Here is a 25343-nt window from a genome sequence, read left to right as displayed (position 1 = left end):
AGAAAGCCTTAGCTGATAAGTGTCTTGATACATTCCTGTCAATTGTAACAAACTGGTTGAAAAATGCAGCTTGAAGTGATTCTTGCTAAGGAAAGAGAGCTGCCAAATGTCTCCAGGAATATTCAAGTAGTCTCTCCGATAGTCTCTGAAGAACAATTACACAGTCTGTGGCACTGCTGGATGATACATTCATCTGGGGAGACCACCCACTTCCTCCTCCTCCTCCATCTCCTCCTCCCTTTTCCTCCCGTTGTGGCTCCCGGTCCCACAGAGTCCTGTAGCAGATTAAGCATGAACACTGTGATGTAATTCGGAGGCTGTTTGTTTTCCAAATCACTAAGTCGATTTTATTCTGAGGACAAGCTTTGTTTCTACAACATCTGGTGGGGAGAAGCTGCCAGCAGCATTTATGCTGTGGATGTATGCCTTTTCTGCTTTTGCTTGTCTGTGCATGAGGACTAAGGGCAAAGGAATGGAGATTTGATTATTTCTTCAAGGTTTTTTTCTTTAGCAAGAATTGCTTGACTTCTGCCAGCGGTGATTTAAGAGCATAGTATGTAACACTGCATGGAGGCTGTTTCTTGCTTGCTTATCTTCTAATTGCACTGAAGACATGTTATGGTCCCCGAAATTTTCCTTATCCAACATGCGTATACGACTGACAGCGAAGGGATTGCTCCGAAACATTCGCCTCCCTTCTAGCTATAAGAAAAGCACTGTTATATTTCACACAGGTTTGTATTTTTCGTATAACAATTAGAGCATGAATTGGATGTTATCTTGCTTACTTCAGTAGCAGTTTATTTTTAGCAAATAACCATTTGGGGCATAAAAGTTTTCGAATTACGCTTAGAAGTCTGACTTAAGAGCATAGTTTCATATTCTGTGTAAGTGGAAAGCATGAGCTCTGTGTGCATTCATGCTGAACTGCTCATTTTTAAGATGAATATTCTGTTTATGGAATGCAAATCAGAATTTGCTCTTTCCTTCTTCAGATCCAAAAATAGAACTAGGAAGTTTGTAGCATTAAATATTTATCTAATCATTCTGATGGTTATCTGCTGGGAGTTCTGTCTTTTCTGTACCATGAGTGGGAGGTGGGATAGGAGTGGAAACAAGACAGGCTTTCTCAATGTGGCTTTGTCTGTTTGTGAGAAATATTTGAATACTTGTAAGTACATATCTGTTGTCAGACTTGTCATGCTGAATGTCTTATCTGCAAATACGATGAGAACTTTGTTTGTTTATCTTGATATAAGCATAACAAGTCTGAAGTTTTCTTGCTTTAAAGATGCTTTAAAGACATTCAAGACAAGTGTTTGTGTTTTCAGAAATGAACATTTAAAAAATTCTCAGCTGCATATGACCTGATTTTTCATTTAAATTGTTAGGTGTAGCAAAGAAGTGGAATGGGAACATAATTGTGGATGCTGAGGTTTTTTCCAGGGAATACATGTGTTGTTTTGGTGGAGAGTGGTGATTGTTTCTTAGCCAAGATAAATGACATTAAAGAAAATGATAGCAGTCTTCGTATTATGTAAGTCTTTTCTCTATTGCATAGTTTGTGATTTTTTTTTTTTTTCCTTGCATTTTACTTAGTGAGGAGCAAGCAGCTGCATAAACTAGGTTTGCACAAACTCTTCCTGTGAGGGATTTCCTTTCTTTCTTGAACATCACTGTTTTTGGCTAGTCCTTTTTGGAGTTTAATTTCTGCCAGCCACCTTTCCTAGCTATACCAGCATTTTACATAGCAACCTAAAAAATTTGCCCCATTGTTACTTATTCCCGGTGAAATAAATTCAATTTTGGAGTTTGTCCTGGGTGATGAGCTTAATTATGGTCATAATCTATGCTGATCATCCAAACTCAATGTAGGCTTGTGTTTGCAGCTTGGATTTTATCCATGATTAAAATATGTTAATGGTAAGAATCCTTATATCAGTGATGTAGGTATATTCACAAAGACTCCCTCATCTTGCTAACAATATGAAATTTTCACATAGCACATACTGCAGGAATAGAAACACTAAGGGAGAAATGGGCAAGTGATGTTCAGTCTTCCCTCCATGTGTTCATTAGCTGCAACTGAAATTTGGTATCATTCTAAAAAATAAAAATATGTCAAGCCCTGTTTCAGGGTAATTTTATAGTGGTAACAGCCCACTTATTTTTCATTTGATTGGATATGACATTAAAAGCTGCCTGCAGAATGTCTCTGTTAAATACAGCATGTAAAAACTACATTGATAGACCTGTGTTCCAGTGAAGAAGCACTTTCTTAATTAGGAAGTGCTGAATAGACCTTCTGTATATTTTCTCTAGCTTGGGTATAACGCACTTTAAAGTTACAGAACTAAAGGTTCAGGTAAATGTTTTCCTCATGTCCCCTTCTGCTTCACTATATCTGCATCTTGCAGGTATTCAGCATGCCAGCAGAAAGCTGACCAATGATTAGCTAGTGCTGAATGTACCAAAGTAGGGCATCTGAAAACCAGGTCATAGTGTGTAGTGGAGAGTCCAAGTATGCATGCATACTGTATTTTAAAAACAGTGGAATGTGTTGGAAGCTAGATTGTGATTATTTCAGGTTCATGAAATTCAGCGACAGTACATCAGACAGTGACAGTTTCAATGATGACAGTCTGAAAGGTTCTTTTCTTTTTTCTTTTTTTAAATACCGGGAGGAGCCTGGTGTTTTTAAAAAAAAAAAAAAAAAAAGTCTGAGTATCTTTTCTTGTAGTGGTTTAATTGGATTTAAAAGATGTGGCTTTTTTCTCAGGTCACATTAGTGGTGAGAAATAGAATACATAGGGACTGTGTTAACAAATAAGGCAGAGTAACTGGAAAAACAGAACTTCAGGGTTCATGCAGGAATGTGAATATGTATAGGAAAGAGGGCACTGCTTAAGTGTCATTCATTCTGAGTTTTGCTGTAGATTGTACTAAGCATTATCACAGTTTCACTTGTTGTTCCCTTTCATGTTAATGTAAACTGCCTTGGATGACTGTACTGAGAATTTTTTTGGCAATTGCAGCGATTGGATTCATGTGTTACATTCTGTCTGATAGTTTGAGGTACAGTGAGTAACTTTGTGCACTTGAATGTAAGCGCTATTGGGATGAAATGGGTGGAACTCTTGAATTTCTATTTTGATTTGACAATATGCTGCAACAGTTTGCTAGTTTCTTCTCTGGTTGTAGCTGCAAGTACGGTTTACGCTGGTGTTTGGTTAGTCTAGATTAATCATCCTGTCCGTAGTGAATCATACTTGTGATTAAGTGCATTTACATTACATTACATTTTGTTCATCTGGAGATGTTACAGTAGCTGCAGTAGTTCAAATATTTAAGAAAGTTGCAAACAAAAATAGGCTTGTTTCTCTGGGAATAGAATAAATCTAGAGGAAATTTACTGTGAGGCTGTACTGTACTGTACTGACTTCATCCAGCTTGGTGCCTTGTATCTGATCTCCATTTTTGTATGCTCTATGTTGCTTTGGATTCTTTGTACACAGAGGTCTCTTCCTCCTTAAATGCAGGCAAATATCACAAAGTGATATTTCTGCAGCTACTCAAAGTCCAGTGTAGCTGCATTATAAGCTATGTGTAATGAGCCTCCTCTTTAGGAAAACAAAAGCATTGAAGCTCTTCAGGAAATACTTAATTTACCTATCCTGTGACTTTCTACAAATAAGCTTTACAAGCAACTGTAACAAAAATCTCAACACTTCACAATTGGATAAACATAGGTTAAATATGAACCAAACTTTAAAATGTAAATTCTGCTTTAAAAAAATCTTTAGTGGTTTGGTACATATTTTACCAAAGAGTGACTAAAATCTTTCTGTGCTTTTCATGCATCAGTGATATGACAGATGAAATCATCATCTGTGCATGATTCTGTAAAAACTGCCAGAGAAAGACTTTTCTCTACAAACGATTCAAAATTTTTAATTTTGGGTTATTTGCATTTCCTTTTGCATAAGGATAAAATTCTACACAAGGAACCAGTTTTGCAAATGGAGATCAAAGTTCCTATGCCTTTTATTCGCAGTTTTTCCATTGTATAATAAGCTATACTGTTGCTTATATGATAAATTTTTGTCTCTGTGTTTTTTGTAAGCCTTTCGTGGTGTCATTTTTCTTTTTCCCTTAAGCAAACTGTACCTAGCATTCTTATCCCTCTGGTGGCTTTCATTGCTTAGCAAACCTTGTTACACTTGATACTTTGGGAATTAGAAGTGTCTCCAAAGACATCTGATGTAATTACAACAAACCCAGCTTAGAAAAATTTCCTTTCCTCCTTGCTAGCAACAGGCAGACATTGCAGACCTGTTTATTGAGCAACTAACAACCATTACTGATAAAGTATCTTCCCTAAATCTTGGTTCAGATGATAGTGCCTGTAGCAGGTAATGATTTCAGGTCTGGATTTTGGTCCTCATTAAAACACACATGAAATTACGTCTGTGCTTAGCAAAGCAGTGCTTTATAGCACGCGAACAGAATGTTGAAGATTCTGAAAGCCCTCAGGTATCATGACTTGCTTAACTTTTCATTTTTCCAAAGAATCACTGAAGTACTGATTATTGGTCAGTATTGCAGAGTCCTACAGAATCACAGAAAGGCACCCAATGTACCCAACTCCACTAAGTGTTCTAAATCTGAAAGTCTGCAAGAGATACTTGATACAGGGTGAAGATGCTAAATATTTGTGTCACCTAACAAGGAAATAGTTCAGGAACGAGAACAGTTTGTCTATTCTGAGCAAAAGTCTTGAAGTCTGAGACTCTTAGCTCCTGAGTTCATCTATTCAGAACTGTGTATTAATTGAGCTGCCTGGTGTGCTTGATTTAATTATAGTATATCATAGCTTCAGTAGGCATGTAAATAATAGCTAAATGGAGGATCTTTTCAAGTGGTGAAACTCTTGCGTTTTTGGCGTTGGCAACATTTTAGTCTTTACAAATTTTGTCCAAGCCAGGTATAAAACAAAGCTAACTCTAGTTCTTCTCTAACAAACTGGACAGCAAAAAATAGTAGCTTTTCTTTTTTTTTTTTTTTTTTTAATTAATAAGAAAAAAGAAAAAATGAGAACAAAACACCAGAGTTAAAGCAGTCATTTGAATGGGTTGCCAACATTTACACTGTGTATGTATTTTAATAAAGCATGAAAGTGAATGTAAACAAGGAGCTTTGCTCAGAAAAGCTTAGGAAGAAGCAGAGTACTGTGGATAGCAGCCTCTGCTTTCTGGCTCTCAGCTATAGTGGGTGTTACTGGATTTTGTTACTCCTTCATTTACACAGATTAATTATCTTTGAAGAATGCCTCAGTTGTTTGTCAACATGAAATGACTGGAATTAATGCTGCAAAAGGCAGTTAATTGAAGAGTAAATACAAAAGGTCTAGCAAGATATCTCTGCTAGTATCATTGCATATGCTAAATGTGTTCCCACTTGATATGCCTCACAGGTAAAATAAATAAAGATCTGGCTGTAACTTCTATTGCTGCAAAATGGGTTTGGTTTTGGAAGTGACAGGCAGCTACAATTACATTAAAAACAAAACCTAAATAGACTTCCTTAAAATTACTCTCAAAATTATTCTCTTTGCTCTCCTCTTGGCATTTCTTCAGTCTGTAGTTCACTGGAGTCATGTTGGTGTCAGAAAGATTTGATTGAATTAGGTCTTATTTTTGAGAGGAGGTTTGTTAAATAATTTATTTATGTCACAGTAATGCAGTAAACCAGTGCTTCGAGATTCTTACTTAGTGATTCAGATTAGATCTAGTGAGGTCACCAGCACCTTTCTAATGGCCTGCACAAATTGCTTTTTTCCCCATGGCATGGAATTTCTCTATTTTAAAAAGAGAAGAAAGTAGCACATGATCTTCTGAAAAACAAATTAGTCAAAAATATTATGTACAGCTTTACATTTTTTTTTTTTTTTTTAAACAACAACTGAACCACCGAACTGTTAAGTTTAATTGTCCACGTACTTGAACACAAAAATAGCCCACCTTGAATTACCTAGCTTGTGACTGGCTGAGATGGTTCTCCACAGTTGCTGTTTATGAACTTTCCATTGGAATCATCTAAACTGATATCTAGTACTTGAAACAAAGAAGTAATAAACCTGTGTTTATTTCCCATTTAAATTTGTTTTTGCTTCTTTTTGTCATGGTACTGTGCTACTAATGCATTCATGACCAGTATGGGTTCCCCTTCAAGATACTTGGATAAACATTTTGTTTGTGATGTTATAGATAGTTCTAGTTAGGCAAGAAACAGGACAGCTGGGAACATCTGTGGGAAAATTCTTTATTTGAATGCTCATCCTTGTCTTAAAGAGAACTTGAATTCCTTCTGTAGAAGAGTCTGAGAAGTATTACAAATAATATTTATTAATGAGTTAAGTTCAACTTTTCTTCTTCAGTACAGCTTTTAGACTCTCAGATATCTCAATGACCTTAATTTTTTTTTCTGCTTGTGATGCCAACATCAGAAATACATTATTAAACATGAAATATTTATTTTGTGCTAAATCTTTTCAAATATTATATAGTAAAACAGCAATATTGGAAATGCTTCCAGCAGAAGAATAAATCAACTGAATATATAATACCTGTTTCAAATTACTCTTCTCCAAATAAAACAGCAAGCTAGAAGACTCTGTTTTTCTTAGCTGTATACGTGTGTACATGCTACTTGTGTATCCAGTCTAAAATCAATACTATGATCTTTGTTCAAGTATTAATGAACACCACCTACTCAACCAACTTTTGAAACACAGCTTTGTTGCTTTCAGAGAGGGGAAAAAGCCCACAAGGTTGCAGTAATGATTGAATAGTCTAAGCCTGTTAAATGTGTAATCCTGTGTCTTGGGAGGAATGTCTGGGCTAAAAGGTATGCCAAAGAAGAGCATATCTGAAAAGTGAGTATTTTTCTTGCTGCCTTTGTTAGTGGGGTAGGCAGAGGTTTTTGTAGTATGTGGTCTTGCACAGGAGTTAATATTACATGGGAGTTCTAGTCTTTGCAGTGTGTTGCAGATATATCCCCTGGAAACACCACTGCTATCTGCAGTATCAGCTGCTCACAGAACTTTAGCTTTTCCTTGCCCTCACTCAATTATGCAGAAATGGAAGTCTGCCTCCTTCGTAGTTATGTGTTGTCTTAAAGAGGCTCAGGGGAACATTAAGCACAGAGAGCAGTGTGGTGAATATTTGCAAGTGGATAGGAATGGAATGAGCCTATGACAGGCATGGCAAGCATTCCCTTCTTGATGGGAGCACTGGTGCCTGCTGGGCAACCTTTGCCAAAGCAGCCTTCAATTGCATGTTTTGGTTAAGAGTCATTAGAATGAAAAGTCCCTTGGTTCCAGGTCTGTGCAGCCAACAGTGGAGGGGCTGCTGCACACCCCTTGAAGGGTGGGGATTTGCATCCTGTGGCTAACAAAAGCTCTGGGAACTGCCCTGTTCTTTTCTTTGTTTTGAGCTTGGCAAGGTATCTCTCCATGGACTCCATTGGGTTGCTGCCAGGCACAGTTCCTGAGACAGTGGTGTGCAGTGTTTTAGGCATGTCCCTGGGGGAAATGTTTGCTGCTTAGTAACTGGAAAACTATTTGTCATAACAGGAAATAGTTCCTTAACTATTAACATGATGACTGCTAATGATTATGTAAGTACATTTTTTGTAACTTTGGGGAAAGGTACTTTCCAGCAGCACATGAGAGCTAGAGTTGGCACTTCAAATGTCGTGCTTTCTGTCTCATAATTTCACTGCAGCATGAGTGAACATTGAGTTTGTGTGGATGATTTTATTTGAAGTGATTCTCTTACAATGCTTTTTTATTCTGTTGAACAGCAAATTGTGTTTCATCAGTTGGGTAGCATTGAAGTACTTCTCTGAGGTTAATTTTAGATGTGTTTAACCCACGCTGTTGTTCTTTAGAACATGCTATACTGCTGCCACCTCCTGCCACCTTCTGAGATTCTCCTGAAGCTGTGAGGTTATGTCCAATTATAATGGCTATTTATGTTTTTCTTTCTTCAGAGACTTCACTTCATGTTAACTGTGCTGATCTGTGTAATCAAAAGGAGGAATAGCACATGTGCTTATGCTATAAAGTAGAACAGTAATAAATATGAAAGTGAAAATTACTTTCTACTTTTGCTATGTAAATATTTTCTTAAAATATAAGCAGCCTTGGAGTTCTGGATACCTGTGGATGCCATTTATAGTGCCTTAGAAAGACGTTTCTGATCTGTATTACTTGGGATTCTTACCTGAGCTATGAAACAGATATGGAAATAAATAATCCAGTAATTTAATACAAATGTCATAGACCTTTCCTTGCATGATCTTTTGCACATACTAGGGCAGTCCTCTACAAATAATCTGTATTAGTGTTTCCATCCACTCTTTGTCCAGTAACTGCTTCTATGTATTTATTTATTTATAAGTTATAGGAAAACACCTAATTGGGAGCTGAACTTGAAATTTTCATCAAATTAAATCAGCAAGGCTGGGGAGGAGCAGTGTGCTGGGCTGCCAGTTTTGGGCTGTGGTTAAATACAACTCAGCTACTGCTTGAAACAGGGTCATTGAGTGATGCCACAGTGATCAATGTTGAAAATGCTATGTTAGCATTTTATAATCAGTTCCTAAGAGCTAGGATTGAGTCTCAGAGGGGTTTTGTAAGTCAAACAACTACTGTAAGGTTAACTTCTATTCAGTTCATTGCAAGCCATTAAGCTGTGATGATTATCACTGAATTTTTTTTTTTTAATCTGTTGGCAGGACTCCTACTTTGACCTCTGAGTTCTTTTATGCTCTGTTTTTACACTCAAACACTTATCTAAAAGATGAATCTGTATATTCCAAAAGGAGAATTTAAATGTTAGCTGTTTATGTTGTAACTTGGAACTGTGACCTATTGTCTAGGTGTTCCTGCTCTGGCAGGGGGGTTGGACTAGATGATTTTTAGAGGTTCCTTCCATTCCTTGAAATTCTGTGATGTTGTGAGAAAAATATTAGAATTGAACTCTTTGGTCATTTTTTGACAGATAAAATATCATTACAGATACTTTAACACTCATTGTAGTGCTTTCTATATGCTTAGAATTGCTTTCTAAAGAACATCAGTGAATTTGTGTGTAATTTTGGATGTATTTGTCTTTAAATGGATGTAGAGATTCACAAACAAAGGAAGCTATTGTTGGATATTTACCAACTATCTGATTACATTCAGAAGCAATCTTGGCACAAAGACAATAATACAAAATATAGCCAGTGCTCTGGAGGTTCTTTAAATTCCCATTGCCTGTCCTACTTTTTCATCCATAATATCCTTTAGGCAGCATTTCAGTCTCGTGCTCAAATCCACTAGTATTTGTTACGGTCATATAACATCAGCTCATACGAGTGTGACTGAACAAATGGCTTCTGAGTTCAAACAAAAAAACTCTGTCCTTTCTCTCCATGCCTGGTAACTCCAGATACTGCACAAGAAGTGATGTTGCTTATTTGTGTGCAGTTTAGTGGTGGAAATGTATTGTACAGTTCTTTTCAAGGAAGATTATTGTCCTGCTAGCTACTGATCCTGAAGTGATCTCTGAAAACCTTCCAGTGGTTCAGGAGTACTGAGAAGTATCAAATTCTTGGATCTAATGTAAAGCTGAGCTGATAGGTGTTCTGGCAGCTAACTAATCATATACTTTTTGTAAAGAAAGAATTAGTGCTTTAATTTCATCAGTTGTACCTGCCACTGATTTAAAATTTGGTGATTTAGTTCAAGTTCAAAATTAGGTTTTGATTTATTTTCTGTGTGGTTTGGGGTTATTTTTTGTTTGTTTGTTTGTTTTTTCATTTATGGCAACAAAGTAGGGCTCCATAGTACATACGTAGAACGTGTCTTTCAAACTGTGATATTATGCTAAATGCTATGAGATTCTTTAGGCATTAAAACTCAGCTCCTTCCTTTCTGGCTGTACTGCAGATGTTAACTCCCTATCATATGTGTGGGCTGGGAGCTACAAGAAGGTTGGACTTGTCATTCTTCTCTCTGGTGTTGTCTGAGGGTTTCTTATATGCATATTGGCTTCTTTTTGCAACTGCACCTTCCTTTGCCTCTGCTGGAAGCCTTTTCTCAGATGTGAAGTTATCCTAATATTTGCAAGCAGATAAGTTAGCAGTCCTGAATGTATTCAGGAAGGGTGTGGAGATGGAAGGAAAGGCTTAGGATTTGTATCGGGGAAGCAATTAATGGTGTATGGGAAGGGTTTGCATGTGGCATGGACTAATCATGATTGGTTTCCTTGTTTCAGTTGACTCTGGGGCTTAACTTTGTAGACAAACTGCAATATGAAGATCAAATATATGTAGCTGTGATGAAGCAGTAGAGGGCACCAGACAACAAGGAGCAACTTCTTGTGTAGGAGGTTGGAATGGAGAAAAAAGGTGAAGAAGAGAAAACAGGAACAGAGGGTTATTGTCTCTCTGCTTGCCTCTCTCGGTAATTGCATGCCAGGGATGACAGTGCTCAGCTGCAATTTTAAGAGACTATGCCGAAAAGGGCTAGCTCAGGTGTCTTTTTGTCTGCCTGGAGCAACATGTGAAGTAGACACTTAATAAATTGTAGACCCTTTACATAAGCATAACTGCTAGCTTCTGCATGTAGTGCTTTCTTTTCTTTCCTTCAAGAGCTAAAGAATTCAATAAAGGCTGCCTGTGGTGTATCGGATGAACTGAATTTAGCAATGTGCCTAAAACAATGCTGATAATTGAGAGAGATTTCAAAAACTTCAACTTGGTTCTTATTGACCAAGGCTGTAGCACACAGTAACACATCTTTATGCAGTTATTTCTGTCCTTTTGTCATCTTTGTCCTTAAAAATTGATGAGACTGTGAACCTTAAAAAATAAACTCTCTGCAGTGAAAGTTGATTTGTCAGTGCATGTGCAGCCAGTCCCTCTTAAATAAAAATATCTATGCTCTAAGTTTTCTATTATTTTGTTGGTTTTTTTTTCTCTCAGATTTATGCATGTAACACTGTATGCTTAACTAATATGCTTCAGACTTTGTCATAGTTCAGAACAAGTTAAAAATCAAGCACCAGTATTGTTCTTGGTTATTCAAAGAAAAAAAAATAACATTCAGGCCTGGTACGTTGCTGATCTAGCTGGTGCACGTTAGACTTGTCGTCTGTAAGTTGTATCACATTTCAAATCTATTTAGTTTGCAGTTATCTGTGAATGTATGGTCAACTTCACTAGTAGCTTTGTTTGATGTACAAGTGTGATATATACTGGCAAGAAGAAAATCTGTTTCAGTTCTGGATATTACAGTTCCTGGAAGCATGTTCAGTAAGTATATTACAAATGCAATGTTAAGACAGTACACAAGGTGCTTCTGTTCAAAACTAAAATTGTGCTGCTGCAAAATTGGTTTGTGTTTTGTAAGGTAAAAACTATGAAAGGCACGGCACTGGTATTTAAGAGTGTTAGTCAGATTTGTGTTGGTACTATGTGTTTAAATAGCAGACATCTGTCTAGTGCATTAATTATATGCTTAATGTTCAAGTTTGGGACTCTTGAGTCCTTTCTAAAGCATAGCTCCCAATCTTATAATCTGTTAGAAAATATGGATATTTTTTGTTTTTGAAGTGTTTTAATTTGGATTTTTATTGATGTTGCTTTTTATTTCTTAAAACTTCTTTCCTGTCATCTTCTCTAACTTTGTCAAAGCACTATTAGTTGACAAGATGCATGGCCATTTGACATCATCTGTACTAAAAACAATTTGGTGTCAAGACTGGAGAAGAAACAGTTACTGAAGAAGCACATCTTAATAATTTAACATAGGGCATGACTCAAGAGAATCTTTATTGCTGGACTTTCCTTCAAAGCTTTCTCTATAAAAACAGACTGGTTCATCAAGAAATTGCACTAATGACATGAGCGAGGTAATACTCTTCTTCATGCTTTTATTTTAAAAGCCACCAGCAATTTAGAAGTTGATTTAGTTATATTTACTTATATTTAGTTTAGGTATCTTTACAAATGTCATAATACAGCTTCTTGAAAATCTTTGGTATAACATTGTAGGATTTAAAAAAAATAAAATCTTCAGGAACGTGAGTAAGGCTAATGCAACTTGGAGATTCTGTACACTTCATAGGAAAAAAAAAATCATACCAAATTACTGGCAAGCTAAATTGTGTATCATTAACATGTTTCTTCTAGGGGGAGAAGTACTGTCTTGCAGGAGCCTAAAACAGCTGTACAAGATCAAGAGCCATATTCTGTAGGACTGGTGACACTTTAATAAAAAAAAGATGCATCAGTGTTAATCACTTCCATAAGGGCATGGTTTTGGTTGGGAAATACTGAGGCTTTAATGGGTAGTTAATTTTAATGGGCAAGTGTATATAGAGACCCACTTCAAAGGCTGCTGTGAGTGAGAGTATTGGGGTAGGAACTGGAAAGATGATGTAATGAGGAGCGTTAGTGCAGTATCACTAATTTGTGTCTTTACTATTTTGCTTACTTTGGTTTCATGGCTGCTTCCTCAGTGCAGGGAGGAGGATTATCTCTCCTCAAAAAGATAGCAGGAAAAAGTTCAGACCATCTCTTCTGTGGGGCAGAGGGTTTGCTGCACGCTGTGGTTTATCACTTAAGAGCCTAATAATGAGATACATTTCAGATTACCTAGCAAGGAACAAACAGGGTGACAACTGTGTGTAGAAGAGCCCTTGCACTGAATTAAGATATGCTTGAGGTTTCTAAGCCTTTGGTGAAAGGCTTTAGGCAGAAACTCAGTTAGGAAAAGTGGCTATTCTCTCTCTCTGTCTTCCATTGCATGTGCTTGTCGGTTTCCTTTCTCTGGTGTTGGTGCCCTTAGTTTGTGCTCTGTTGTGTCAACAAACAGGATGCTAATAAGAAGCAACATGCTGTATATTAAGTTTCTAGGAAACAGCTTCAGGCTGCGAGACTCCTGCACTGTCTATAAGCACTTGGTCCCTTACCCGCTAATCAGACTGTAGCGGACAGTGATGCATTTGGCATGCTGAGGGCTCTACTTCAAGGGACAAGCTCTGTCCTTACGGAAATCCAGAGTGGCTGTGAGGTACATGGGCTGAGCGTTACACAGGCATAGGGCTCTTTGAAGTGCATAATGTCTGAGGCTTCTCTCTCCTTTTCAGGGTCCTGTGAATAAGCATATCCAACTCTGAGCGTGAAAGTGAGGAAAAAAAAAAAAGAATGAATTTAAAATCACATTGAGGCTGGAAGTTAGTGCTGCAATACAATACCTCAGCAGCTGAGTTGGCATGAAAGTACAGATACAGACTTAAGAAACAGTGCTTCTGACTGAATTCCTTGAGTAATACATGCTGGTTCTTCACTCCCCCTCCAGCACTGTACCAGTGTTTAAAAAAAAATAAAAAATAAAGAAAAATGCTGAGAAATCTTTGTACCTCTGCAAAAAAAAAAAAAAAAAAAAAAAAAAGCCATTTCTGATTTGTTGGGTTTAATCTTACTGAGTAAACTAAGCATCTAAGTTCGGTTTTACCTGTCTGCAGTTAAATTTTGTTCAGTTACTGTGACCTTTTAAAAAGCCTCTTTATGTTGTTTTTGTTCAAACACCTTGAAAAGGGTTTGATGGCAGCTAAATAAATTGATGCTTCTTGGCATATGTTTGTGCCTGACCTTGCAGAGGGACAGTTCAAGAGGCTGCAGTAAGAGTGAAGGAATGGGAGCACTGCCATTCTCCATTAGGAGGTGCGTAGTTGTCTGCCAGGCTGCAGGCCACATTGATGCAGAGGGGAGCTGCAAGATGGGAAGTGATATTTGCCCTTCTACAGCTGCTTGAGTCTGGATTAGCTATATAAATTAGTGGGAGAGCTTCAGAGCACAGCACCTGCAGAATTTCAGCTGGGCAGAGTTAGCCAGGCACGTCACTAAAACATTGCCCTGACTAGAACTGGCTCACGGCTAACATGCTTGCAGCATGAACAGCACAAGGCAGGGCTGCCTGCCCCATTTGATGTATACAGGCCTGATGCTGTGCTTACGAGCAAACCCTGACTTCTGTGGAGTCTGCCTCTGTGTGATTGCTTGCCTGGACTCTGGGAGGCACAGAAGGAAAGTGTTCACTTTTTGCCAAGCTGGGTGCAAGTGAAAATTGTAGTTGACCAAGCTGCGGAAATGCCAGGGGGTTGGAAGACTTTCACCCAAGCCAAGGATTTCAGGCCCTCCACAGTAGTGTTGCTGTGCTTTCCCTGAATGTGTGCGAAACTGTTTCCTGGGTTTATACCTTAGAGCAGGAGTTGTGAAATAATTTAGGATTGTACCTTACAGCTAGCCAAATTTCCATGTCCTCTTTTATATGTTATATAATATATACATAACTCCAGATTTAATCCAGCAGTTTCCCTATTTGTAGGAATGTTCTGAAATGCCACAGCTTGTCATGAGGCAAACATTAAAATTAATGTGGCATGATCAAGTTGTTGATTGGTCTGTTCCATTGCTCAAGTAGGTACATGCATTGCAGGAGGAGGGAAGAGAACAGGAGAGTTTTAGGGATTATTTTGAAGTGTCAGAGTTAGTTGTGTAGAGAATAACATCAAAAGTAAAGTTATGTACTCAGTTATGGACTGGTTCAGATGCTAGATTGAGATGTGGTAACTCCTGAATGAAAAATTCTGGAGTCAGACCCATGGGTCACACAGGACTGCTGCAGCTGACAGGACCAGTCTTGTAACAGGAAGAAAAGATACAGTCTCTGGAATAGAAGTCTGCAGTGTATGTCTGGTTCTCCAGGCTGTGCTGAAGACAGCTTATTTCAGTGCTTATTGGTATATTTGCAGAAGCTTGATCTAGTTGCTGATTATTTTTTCTTGTATATCATTGGTCTGGAGGGGGGATTGGACAAGATGATCTTTTGAGGTCTTTTCCAAACCTCCTGTGATTGTTACAGTTTTCAATTATAATTAGGTGTAAAACCAGAGTTTTTGGAAAGGGGAAAAGCTGGCAAATTGTTGCGAGTAAATACTTCATCTGTTACGTATGAGAAATGAAAATATCTGGTTGCTGTTTCAGGCCTGACGCCAGTCGGGGCTGTACAAACTGACCAGCCTTATAGAACATGAAACAATAAGCTGTGTTTCTTAACGTTGTCAAATGTAGCTAATCATGTGATTTAGTGGGTTTGTTAACTTAAAAACTGTGTGGTCGGGTTTTTGTTGTTGTTGTTGTTGTTGTTGTTTTGTTTGTTTTCAGATGTTTAACTTCATGGATTTTATTCTCATAATATTATGGCTATAAAAGAAAATGATGTTCTGTGTTTGGTAGATAATTGTGTAAAGTATTCATGTGACATATTTTTTGAAGAAAAGAACTAAATCTTGAATGCTAATCGTTATTGCTTAATTTCTCTCATTCTGTGAAATTGGGATCTTGTTTTTTGGGTTTTTTTTCCCTGAACAGGAGAAAACTAAGATGCTTGATATGCATCAAGGATAAAGGCAGATTAGGTAGAGCAGAAGCTGATGTGCAGGAGTTGGTAATTCTGAGATTATAAATCCTCAATTGAGAAAATTGTGCACTGCTGAAAGCTATTATTCACTTGCAGTTGGCTTCCAAAATATGCTTGTTGAGAGGCTGGCTGTAGAATTCAAAGTACCAGCTAACTCAGTGGACTTTGAGTTTGTTTTGTAACACCTACCCACAAGTTAAATTTTAGGTAAATCTGAAGACCATCTTCCAGACTGGAGAAAACCAAAGGAAACCTGCCTAGAAGTTACATAAAGAAGGTGCTCTTTACAAGTCATGAAACAGTGATTAGTGATCAGATGCCTTAATTTGAAGGGGAACTGTACTAAGCACATAGATTTCATTCTGGGTAGAATTGATGTTTTCAAATAAGGTGAAAAGCCTTGGCGATTGGATTGGGTGAATGATGTAGAAAGGAGATACCAACCTTTGTTGCTGATGTTATTGAACAGAAGTGACAGTCATGCATACAATTTAATCCCCTAGGGCTTGCCAGCTCGGCTTTCCTTATACAGCCAATAGAAAAAAGGGCTTGCCCCAAGCCCTCCTTGATATTCCATTTAGGATTCTGCTCTGTCACCATCTTGAGGAGCCTGTTTCTCTACAGAGGAACTAAAGACTGTCTTGGTTGGGTACTTCCCTTTTTTTTTTTTTTTTTTATATAGAAAACAATTATTTTTACTCAGCTGAAATCACTGCATGAGCTCTTCACATAATTATGGCTTTAACGTTACCGGAAAATGAATGCTTCAAGCCATTCCATTTAGTACAAACAGTAACGGTGCTGGCTACCAGAAGCTGTCAGGAGAAGACAGAACTTGAATGGTTACACTGGTAAGCCACAGGAACACCCTTTTACACTCACAATGTGACCCATTTTCCACTTAAATCCTTACTGAACCACCTGGTGTCAATTCAGCTGGATTCTCATTTCCTGCTAGGAGGCATCTGACAAGGTCTGTGCAAGTAATTCACCTGTTTTGTTGAGATTTGTAGGAAGTGCTAAAGTGTGGCAAAGGTTGGCATAGAAGGATTATAGTGTTGTCCTAAGTTACTGCAGATTTTAGTCTAGGAAAGCAGAAGTACTGCTGAATTAGATGTCTCTTTCCACCTGCCTAATCCATTTTGTCACAGGTGTTGGATTCAAAACTCAGATTGTGCTTTTGCAATCCATTTTGTGTACTAGTTTTCAGCAGTGATTATGCTTGATCACTAGTGCTCAGGAACACTCAGTTTGGCCGTCCAGCTAGAAATAGGGCTGGGGAAGAGTAGAGGAAACATATGGCCTGTAGCTGTGCTGGGAAAATCCTGTTTCCTAAATACAGCTGTGCTACCAGAAAGTATATATCTGACCTTCTAGTAGTAGAGACTTAGGGGAAAAAAAGAGCCAACAGACTGTTGCCTGTATTATGTGTCCGCTAAGAAGCCGTGATAGTCTGAGATAGTTGGGCAGTACCTGCAAGCTGCGTGCAGATGTCTCTGATTGCTTCCCATGAGTGTGCCTGGACTTGTGTAGGAGGCTAAGTTGAAAGTGAGGAGTAACATTGCCTTGCAAGCTGGACTCGCCAGATTGGTTCATTGGTCAGCAACACAGTGGTGAAACAGAAATCCTGCAGTTGTGCACAGACTATCATTATTATTTGTAATGCTCCCCATCTCAAAACCATGCTCACGGGTTTGCTGCAGTTTGTTATGGACAGCAAAGATCCTTTGCTGTGGGGTGTTTATGGGATCATCATTTCTTCAGGAAAAAGCAGCACATTGGAGCTAACTTACAAACTACAAAGATAGTATGTAAAAGCTGTCAACTTTTAACTTCAGTGATGCTGAGAGACCTACTCTGGATGCTGGGTGTTATTTTGAACATCAGGTCACTTACCTGAGGGCAGCCGCAGAGGCTTTCTATAGCCTAAGGTCTACACTGGATGGTCATTTTTTCAAACCAAATCAAATAACTGAGTAATTAAATCACTGACAAAACAACAGCATGGTATAATTAATCTTCCTGTTATTACATGCAGCTTAAAACTCTGAGTTCTGTGCTTAAAATTCAGAAACTTTAGCTACTACAGAGAGAAGTTAACTCACACCTGGTTGCCAAAAGTCTTCTCCTTAACCTACCAAGAACAGGTTATTAATCAGTTTTCCCGTGTTGTCTTCAAGTGTTCATTGTTGGTCAACTGGAGAACGTCCTCAGTTTCTGGGTTCTTCCATAGATTGCTATATGAGCATTACCAGCTGTAGTACTGAGGAGAGTGTTCAGTGGAAGTGGGAAAATGGCCAAGGTCCTCACTGCCTTGCTCGTCATATCTTATTCCAAACATTAGCAGGAGGATGGGTGCACAACCACTTCATTGCATACATGGTTGAAATAAACAACTATTGCTGAGCTTTTGGACTTTCAGCTCGCACCGGCAATTCAGACTTCCAAAAGGCCTGTTAGAGCCTTTGTTGAAAAGAAAGGGCCATGGTGTTCTTGCACTGTCTGACTGCGTTGCAACAACCCTGGTGGCTGATGCCCAGGCATTCTTTATTGATGTACAGATCAAATGACAGCTGGGAGTGGCTTTCTGGGAGTGACGTCCCACATACAGTGATGTCAGCAAAAGACTTAAAAAATTCAGGTGTGGCACAGTCTGCCAATTAAACTGATTAGTGCTTTGGTGAAGTTTTGAGAATGGAGCTTTGACTCTACAGCTTTGCTTACTGAAGTATTTTATGGAGTACTAGTTTTGCCTAGTAATGGTCTTGTACTTGGTACCTTTGCTGAAGTGAGCTGTAAGTTGAGGTAGGACCATTCCAGAGGGCATGTGCTAGCTGTCTTGTTATCTGAGAAATCTGCTTCTACCTTACAAATGATCCTGACTGCTTGGAAGCTGTGACACTGGAAGAAGTCCTGTGACTGGTGGGATCAGGATGGAGTGCTTTGCTGCATTGTTGGCAGAAGTCAAAGCTTGTCAGGAGTCGATGGAAGCTGGACAGAAGGAACTGAAGCATGACATGGAAACATCTCAAAACGAAATCAGAGCAGTGCTAGCTCTGCAGAGGAGCCAGCAGCAGGTGAAAGAGGAGCTGAAAGCAGAGATGAAATCTAGCCACTTGGATATAAGAAATGTACTTGAGGAAATCCAACGAGTAAGGAAAGAGATGGAAGCTCGGTTAAATACTCAGGCTGATCTGGTTTTACTGATCAAAGAAGTGAGCACCAACTTAGTATGTGTAGACAAGGCTTTCCAAAAGATGGAAGAGAGGCAGGAAGGTTTTACCAGCCTGCATCTTCCTACAAAAGAAAATGTTGAACGAGGATTTTTCTTTGAAAAATGCTTACACAAGACACACCTGAATTTTCAAAAGCCCGTGGAAGCTGATAGTTTGGAAGAAGAACCTGAAAAGAAGGTGCTTAGTGGTAAGAAATGGTGATTGCAAAAGCGTGAGGAGAGAAGTGAGGTTGTTCTTGTTTGTGCTTGTCAATAGTTTGTTTTCAGTATTTGGAATGTTTTTGGCAAATTGAATCTCTGGCTAAAGAAAATAATTTCTAGAAAATGTGGGCATTACCTGGTATACGTTGAGCAGAGAGAGGCTTTGATTTGGCTCTGCAAACGAAGGAGTGAGTGACAGGAGTTTCACCTGGTAAACCAGCAGTGCACAAGATAGAGAGGCTTGGGATACCAGCAGGATGTGACAAGTCCTGAGGTAGCTGGCCATTCAAGTACTGCTTCAAGTACCATGCAGTCCTGAGGCTCTTAAATGTAAAGCAGACTAGTGTTTGAACAGTTTTCTGTTTCTTGTTTATGATCTCTAAATCAGAGAATCTGTGTATGGAAAACAGCTCTCTTTACAAAAAAAAAAAAAAAAAAAAGGATGGGTCTAATGTTCTCATCAAAGAACAAGAGTCTGTAGCTGCTGTCCATGTAGTGACCTCACAGGGAGTGGGAAGATTTATGAACCTTTGCAAGGTCAGTGGATATTGTTTCTGCCAGCAAAATAAGATGTGAATGATTCAGTAATCAGAAGGCTCAACCTTTGCAAAATTACTGCTGCTGTTTTGATGGAGAAAAAGGATAATACCCCACATTGTTGGCTCTGTGGGGATACTGTGCTGCATGCAAAACTTGAGAATCTATGACTTCCAATATTCAGAAATTGAGCATCTCAAATAGATTTGGTACAGTGTTTTCTTGTCTACTGGAAAAGAGTCCAGAACCTAACCAGAGGGAGGAAAAACGTTTTGCATTACCAGTCTGACTTGTCTAAAGGTGGCAATCAGAAATGGCAAAGCGAGGACTTGAGCTGGTAACCGATACCATCTTTAATTCGGAGTCTGTCATTGATATGTTGTATCAGTGATTAGACTCTTGATGCTTTGTTTTAATGAAAGCATGGCTTTTGTTTTGACATCATAGCATGCCTTCTATACAAATCTGGAAACAATCTGTCATTGCCCAGAGGTACATGGGCCATAAATAAGCATTGGAGCGCTGCTGGTGTTAATCTGTAGAGGCATTTCATGCTATGGAGTTTTCATGCTAGCTGAGAAATACTTTTCAACATTTGAAGTGGTTGTGCATAGCACACGTCTGATAAAATTGCCAACAGGACTGTCAGGGAATTTTTGTGTATGTTTTTTGTTCAGCTTTTTTTAGTATAGTATCCAGAGTTGGCTTGGGTGGATGTTGGAATAAATGCCTCTGAATAGTCTTGGTGTTCTGGGCACTGCAGTAAAACCAGTGATGTGAGACTGGCAAACTGGTGAAGGCTCGCTGAACTGTGGAAACAGCAGCTGTCTGACTCCTGTGTTGCTTGTGGTTAGCTGTTATATCAGTGTATTTAAATAAAAACAACTTCATTAGGTAACTGTATCTGAAATAACTACTTTCCTGAGCACATCTTGTCAGCAGTCCTTTGTGGAAGTTTAGAGCAGTTTTGTCAGGATTGTAACAAATAGATGTTTGTCATTTCATATAGTTAGTTAAGAATGAGATGAGTATCTGTATTAGTGAATTTACAAGCATCTTTAAATGAGGGATAGTGCTCAAATTGTCTTTGCTTTGTAAGGGAAGCAGAGAGGGAGGTGGAATAAATGAGAGAGTAGGAGTACATGAGCTACTTAGGTAGGGAAGGGCCAAATGTATGTGTTTATTCCCTAGTCTCTGCCTTGTTGGTTTGTTTTTCTTTTCCCCTCCCCTTGATTATTGTCTCTACTGACTAATTTACTTTAACAACTTTCATAAGCTGACAGGTATTTGCTACTAACACAGTGTTTGATGTGAGATTGCTGGGGATCTAACAAGATGGCTATCAAATTTGAACCCTCTTTTCATGTAAAGAGATCTATTTCAAAAGGCATTGTGCCTGTTACTGTGAGAAAATAATTGCTCATGTTTGTTAAAAGGATAGTAAAAATAAGCTACCTAGAACTGGCAAATAAGCTTGATCTGCCTACTCTTCTGATCAGAATTTGGCTTTCAATTTGGGTTATGTTGACACCTTTTGCCTGTTCTGCTATTAATCTGCAATGTGTGTTTCTAATTGAAAATTTACACTGCAACACTTAGCATCTCTTAAGTAGGAGTGCAGTAAAATTTCCAAGAAAATATCTGAACATTATAAAAACAATGTGCTGACATTTCTCTACTTCTCTAACTAAAAGGGAAGGCAGAAAATCTTGCCCACAGTGGATTTATTTGGAAATGTGAAGACCCTTCGCACCCTGCTCAGCAAGAGAGGTGCAGATGGCATAAATATTTTGAATAGGAAACTTTATTTCACATGTTTTAAAAATGAGTGAAGTCTATGCAAGACTGATGGATTGATGCAAGAGGTGATGTGTTGATTAACTATAAAGGTTTGGCTCTCGGTGTTTTCAGTTATATGACTGAGCCTTTCACTGCTGGTAGTATTCAAGTGTCACTCAACAACCTTCATACCAGATGTTTGGACTTCAAAAGGATTCATTAGCAACTACTTCTAGTTCATTAATTTGTCTCTCTCTCTTTTTTTTTTTTTTTTTTTTTTTTTTTTTAATCTCCACATATTCCTGTTCTTATTTCCCCTAAATCTCACCTCTCAGGTTTTGTTACTTTATCTGGAAGGAATCTTGTTAAGTTGAAACTGTATAATCTGCATAGATGTCTTCATTAAAATGCCAAGGGATATATGTGTGTTGCATCAACATTTTATTGCAAAAGTGTTTGCTTGCTCCATGCATGATCAAAAGGGGAAGTGCTGTGCTAACTTTTCAGTCCAAAGGCAGGAGAAACCTGTAACATCTGTGGTGTTTATGAGTTGAGCACTGGATTATGTAATGTGATTTCTTTCCTCTGACACTATGTGATTGTGTACTGTGAAGTGATTGAGGTTGCACTGTTACTGAGAGTATTAAATGAACTCTGTAATTCTTGGACTATAAGGAGTGGCAGGGCATTCTTGAAATATATTTCAAGTTGTAGAGCATTTTAAAGTACCATCTTTGTGAATGAAATTGCTGACACTAAGAAGATGTTGAAAGATTTTTCATTAATGGAGCTCAAACCTGAGGTACAGAGTGGAGTTCTTGCAGTGAACATTTTGAAAGGAAAGAAAAGAGAAGTGAAAGTAGGGAAGGAGTGCTTTAGTATTCAGTTCTGCATTAGAGTGTAGAAAACATGAAGTTCACGTTGTAACAAAAATAAGAGACTATTAAGAAAGCAGTAAGTCACTGTATAGGTAGAATGACAGTGTGTTTTATGAGAATATTTATTCAAAGCACAGTGTTGAAAGGTGAGACACAGAATATGTGAAAGTAAGATTGAAGAGCAGTGTTTTATGTGAGGTTAAGGTGCTAGAACCTAATCCAGCAGATGGTACCGTCTGCTCTGCAGTGCTATTGAAATAACTGTTTCTCCTAGTTAGTGTTCCAGGCAGTGTTTTCTTTTGTACCTATCTTTAAGCTTTGGTGAGACATGAAGTGTAGATTAATTAATTGCTGTTGTTTTTGTTGTTTCAGTTGATAAGGGCAAGCAGCGGAGTCCTAAAAGCTCATGCATACAGACCCAAACCTCCACAGATGTGCATTCAACTGGCGCAAAAGAAGCTGAGTTGGCACAATACAAAACAAAATGTGAGAACCAAAGTGGAATCATCCTGCAGCTCAAAAAATTCTTGTCAAGCAGTAACCAGAAGTTTGAAGCGTTGACAGTTGTGATCCAGCACCTCCAGTCTGAGGTAAAAACTTAGAAATAATCTGTATGCTAGTTTTAGTTTGTTGAACTGTTCTCAACAGTGGCTTTGAATATATCAGTACACTGATAAATAATGTCTGTTTCCACTCCAGCTGCTGCATTCTAGTTTGTTCCTTCTCCTAGAATTATTATTATTTTTTTTTCATGTGCTACATTGCATCTGCAGTTAACTATAGGCATATTAACTATAGGCCTCCACCTAATGGTGCTATTATAACAGAATGCCCTGGTGTTTGTGCCATTTTTAATAAACTTTAATATGTATTTGTAGTCTGGAAATGATTTTGTTAAGTTGCACATTTAATACAATGACATCTATTTTTTCTCTAATTCAAATCTGGTCAATTCAGTAAGAGCAGCTGTTTGTTGGTTTTTTTTTCTTATTGAACTCTGGATTGGAACACTTTTCTCTAATATAATTTAATATTTTCAAAGCAATTTGATACACACATGTATGTAATGCCTGTCATTTCAGATTAAATGGTGAGATTTTTCCTGCCAAATTTCTACTCAGTCTTTTAATTAATTTATAATAAGCACTTTAATTTTTGCTAAGTTTGTGAACTTAAAAGTCTTGGCATAGGCTCTTCTCTCAAATATATTGTGTTTGTAACATCTTAAATGTCAGGAATACTTTCGGTGTATCTTTATCTGAATACATAAGAAAGCTTCATATGCACCTATTTCTTTCAGGCTGTTTTACAATGTGTTTACAGTTTAAGCATGATTTCCTTGCAAATAATGGGAATGATGATTTTTAAAAGTGTCTAAGACAGGAAAGAGAGAGGAGCTGTATGGAAGAAAGTAATAATTTTGCTGCTGCTTTTTTTCAGTATTATCTTGTGGGTGGAAAGAGGAGAAATTTCATTTATTTTTAATGATATAAAGTGAGTAATCAGGAAGAGCTGAGTCTATGCACTTGTAAACTGGGCTAAAAATGACATATATGTGCTTTTAGTTGTTTTACTTCTTGATGTTGAAGTCCACTCCCAGGATGGTCTCAGTCTTACTGTACGTACTGTGGGAGTGAGAAGGACTGTTCTGCTATGGTTGATGTAGGCAATACTTTGAAATCTGCTAATTAGCTGGGGAAGCATTTTGTACAGTTTCTGTATTTTAGTGAAAAATGTGAAGGGTAGTGAGTTTTTTGTTTGTTTCTCATTCCTTTCTGATGAAATGTGGATCTCCATCTAGCTAACCTAAGCTCAAATAGCCATGCATTTCTTTTTTGGAAGTAGATCTTGGAGGGTTTTTTGATGTAGTTTGCAAATGTGTTCAAATAGTCAAGGGAGAAATTTTCAGCTAAGTGTAGCTCCAGCTGCAAGCCCCTGCCTTAACTACCACAGAGCCAGCAGAAAGTATTTTCAGCTTTTACAAAAGTAGCTTGCAGCTTTTCTAGTTGGGGAAAAAAAAATAAAAAATAAAAATATATATGCTTAGCTGAGCAACAAGGTTGTGCTTCCATTCCTTCTACTTAAGCAAGTATGAAATAACACAAAGCAGCCTGAGCTGATGAAATACCATGCTGTCATCAGAAGGTCCCACTCTTGGCTACTCTGGTGATTGTCTGCCCCTGCAGAAGGTTGATTGAGCTTGCAGCTACCAGAAAGCTACCCAAGCCAAGGAGGGAGCATTTCTTTGCCAGATTAGGTGCATGGACCCTTCTTCCTGGTCAGAGGCAGTGCAAAAGTCTGTGCTGTTGGATAGAGAAAAGAGCTGGGCTGTGCTGCTACATTGCTTCAAAAATATAAGTCTCAGCCAGAACTCCATGACAAAACCTACCTCAGCATCCTGTATTCCCTGTGGAAGGAAGAGTTGACAAAGCTGAAGTTAGTAGGAGAGGTGATTCAACTGCTGCTACTTCTCCTTTTTTCCTCCAAGAGTTCCTGATGCATTTCTGCTCAAAAGTTTAAAGTTGCTTTTTATGAGCTCATTTGAAATGGGATAGCCACTGACAAAATTAGAATCTGCTGGCAATGACTTATGTCAGAAGTGCAGCCAACCCTCTGGAGTGAAGTTGGAAGGCTGCTAAGGGTTAAATTTGATTGTGTGAGGTTGCTGTGCTGTTTCCAGCTGAGCAGGAATCTGTCACAAAACTCTGTGTGAGTTCAAACGTGTTTGCTACAAGCATTATCGTGGAGCTGTCAATATTAACAGCTGGCTCTGATAATACTTTACCACTTGAGCTGTCAGGGTTTATCCAGATAATTTGTGTGCCTTTACCAAGACTGTTCTGAATTTGAGCAAGTGTCTTCAAGATGAGCCAGTCCACAATGGTCATGTTGTAAAACCCAATTTCTGTTGAGCAGGAGATCCTATTGCAATGAATTTTCACTAGATTGAAACCCTGATGGCAGACTAAATGCAATGAGCAAGTTGTCTGGCAAGAGCATCAAACTGTACCAAGTTTTTCCATTGTTAGATAATTACGTGTACAGTATTAAAAGGATGTGTCAAACTGCAGTCTTATCACAAAAGCAAGCTAGTCTGTCCAGATGGCTATTCCCCTCCTAAACCTATGGTAGTTCCTGCAACTCCATGACCTCTTCCTTTTTTTCAATTGTCCAA

General features: G+C 38.3%; 1 protein-coding gene across 8 annotated transcripts in view; it reads left to right on the top strand.

Moving 5' to 3' along the window:
• MTUS1 (microtubule associated scaffold protein 1) overlaps positions 1 to 25343 on the top strand; it is a 110889-nt gene that overhangs the window by 61506 nt on the left and 24040 nt on the right. For 7 of the 8 annotated variants that reach the window (XM_042812762.1, XM_042812761.1, XM_042812764.1 and 4 more), the window contains one exon: positions 22541 to 22758. In XM_042812762.1, the coding sequence (XP_042668696.1) occupies positions 22541 to 22758 (218 nt within the window). Of the gene's footprint in view, positions 1 to 271; positions 735 to 22540; positions 22759 to 25343 lie in introns of those variants that run through there. The other variant, XM_042812768.1, reaches the window with a different exon arrangement.

Source organism: Centrocercus urophasianus, unplaced genomic scaffold, assembly GCF_019232065.1.
Source record: "Centrocercus urophasianus isolate 14NV4802_14NV808 unplaced genomic scaffold, USGS_Curo_1.0 seq_13, whole genome shotgun sequence".
NCBI classification, from domain to species: domain Eukaryota; kingdom Metazoa; phylum Chordata; class Aves; order Galliformes; family Phasianidae; genus Centrocercus; species Centrocercus urophasianus.
Note: the sequence above shows the minus strand (reverse complement) of the source record. Positions and strands in the feature narration are given on the sequence as shown.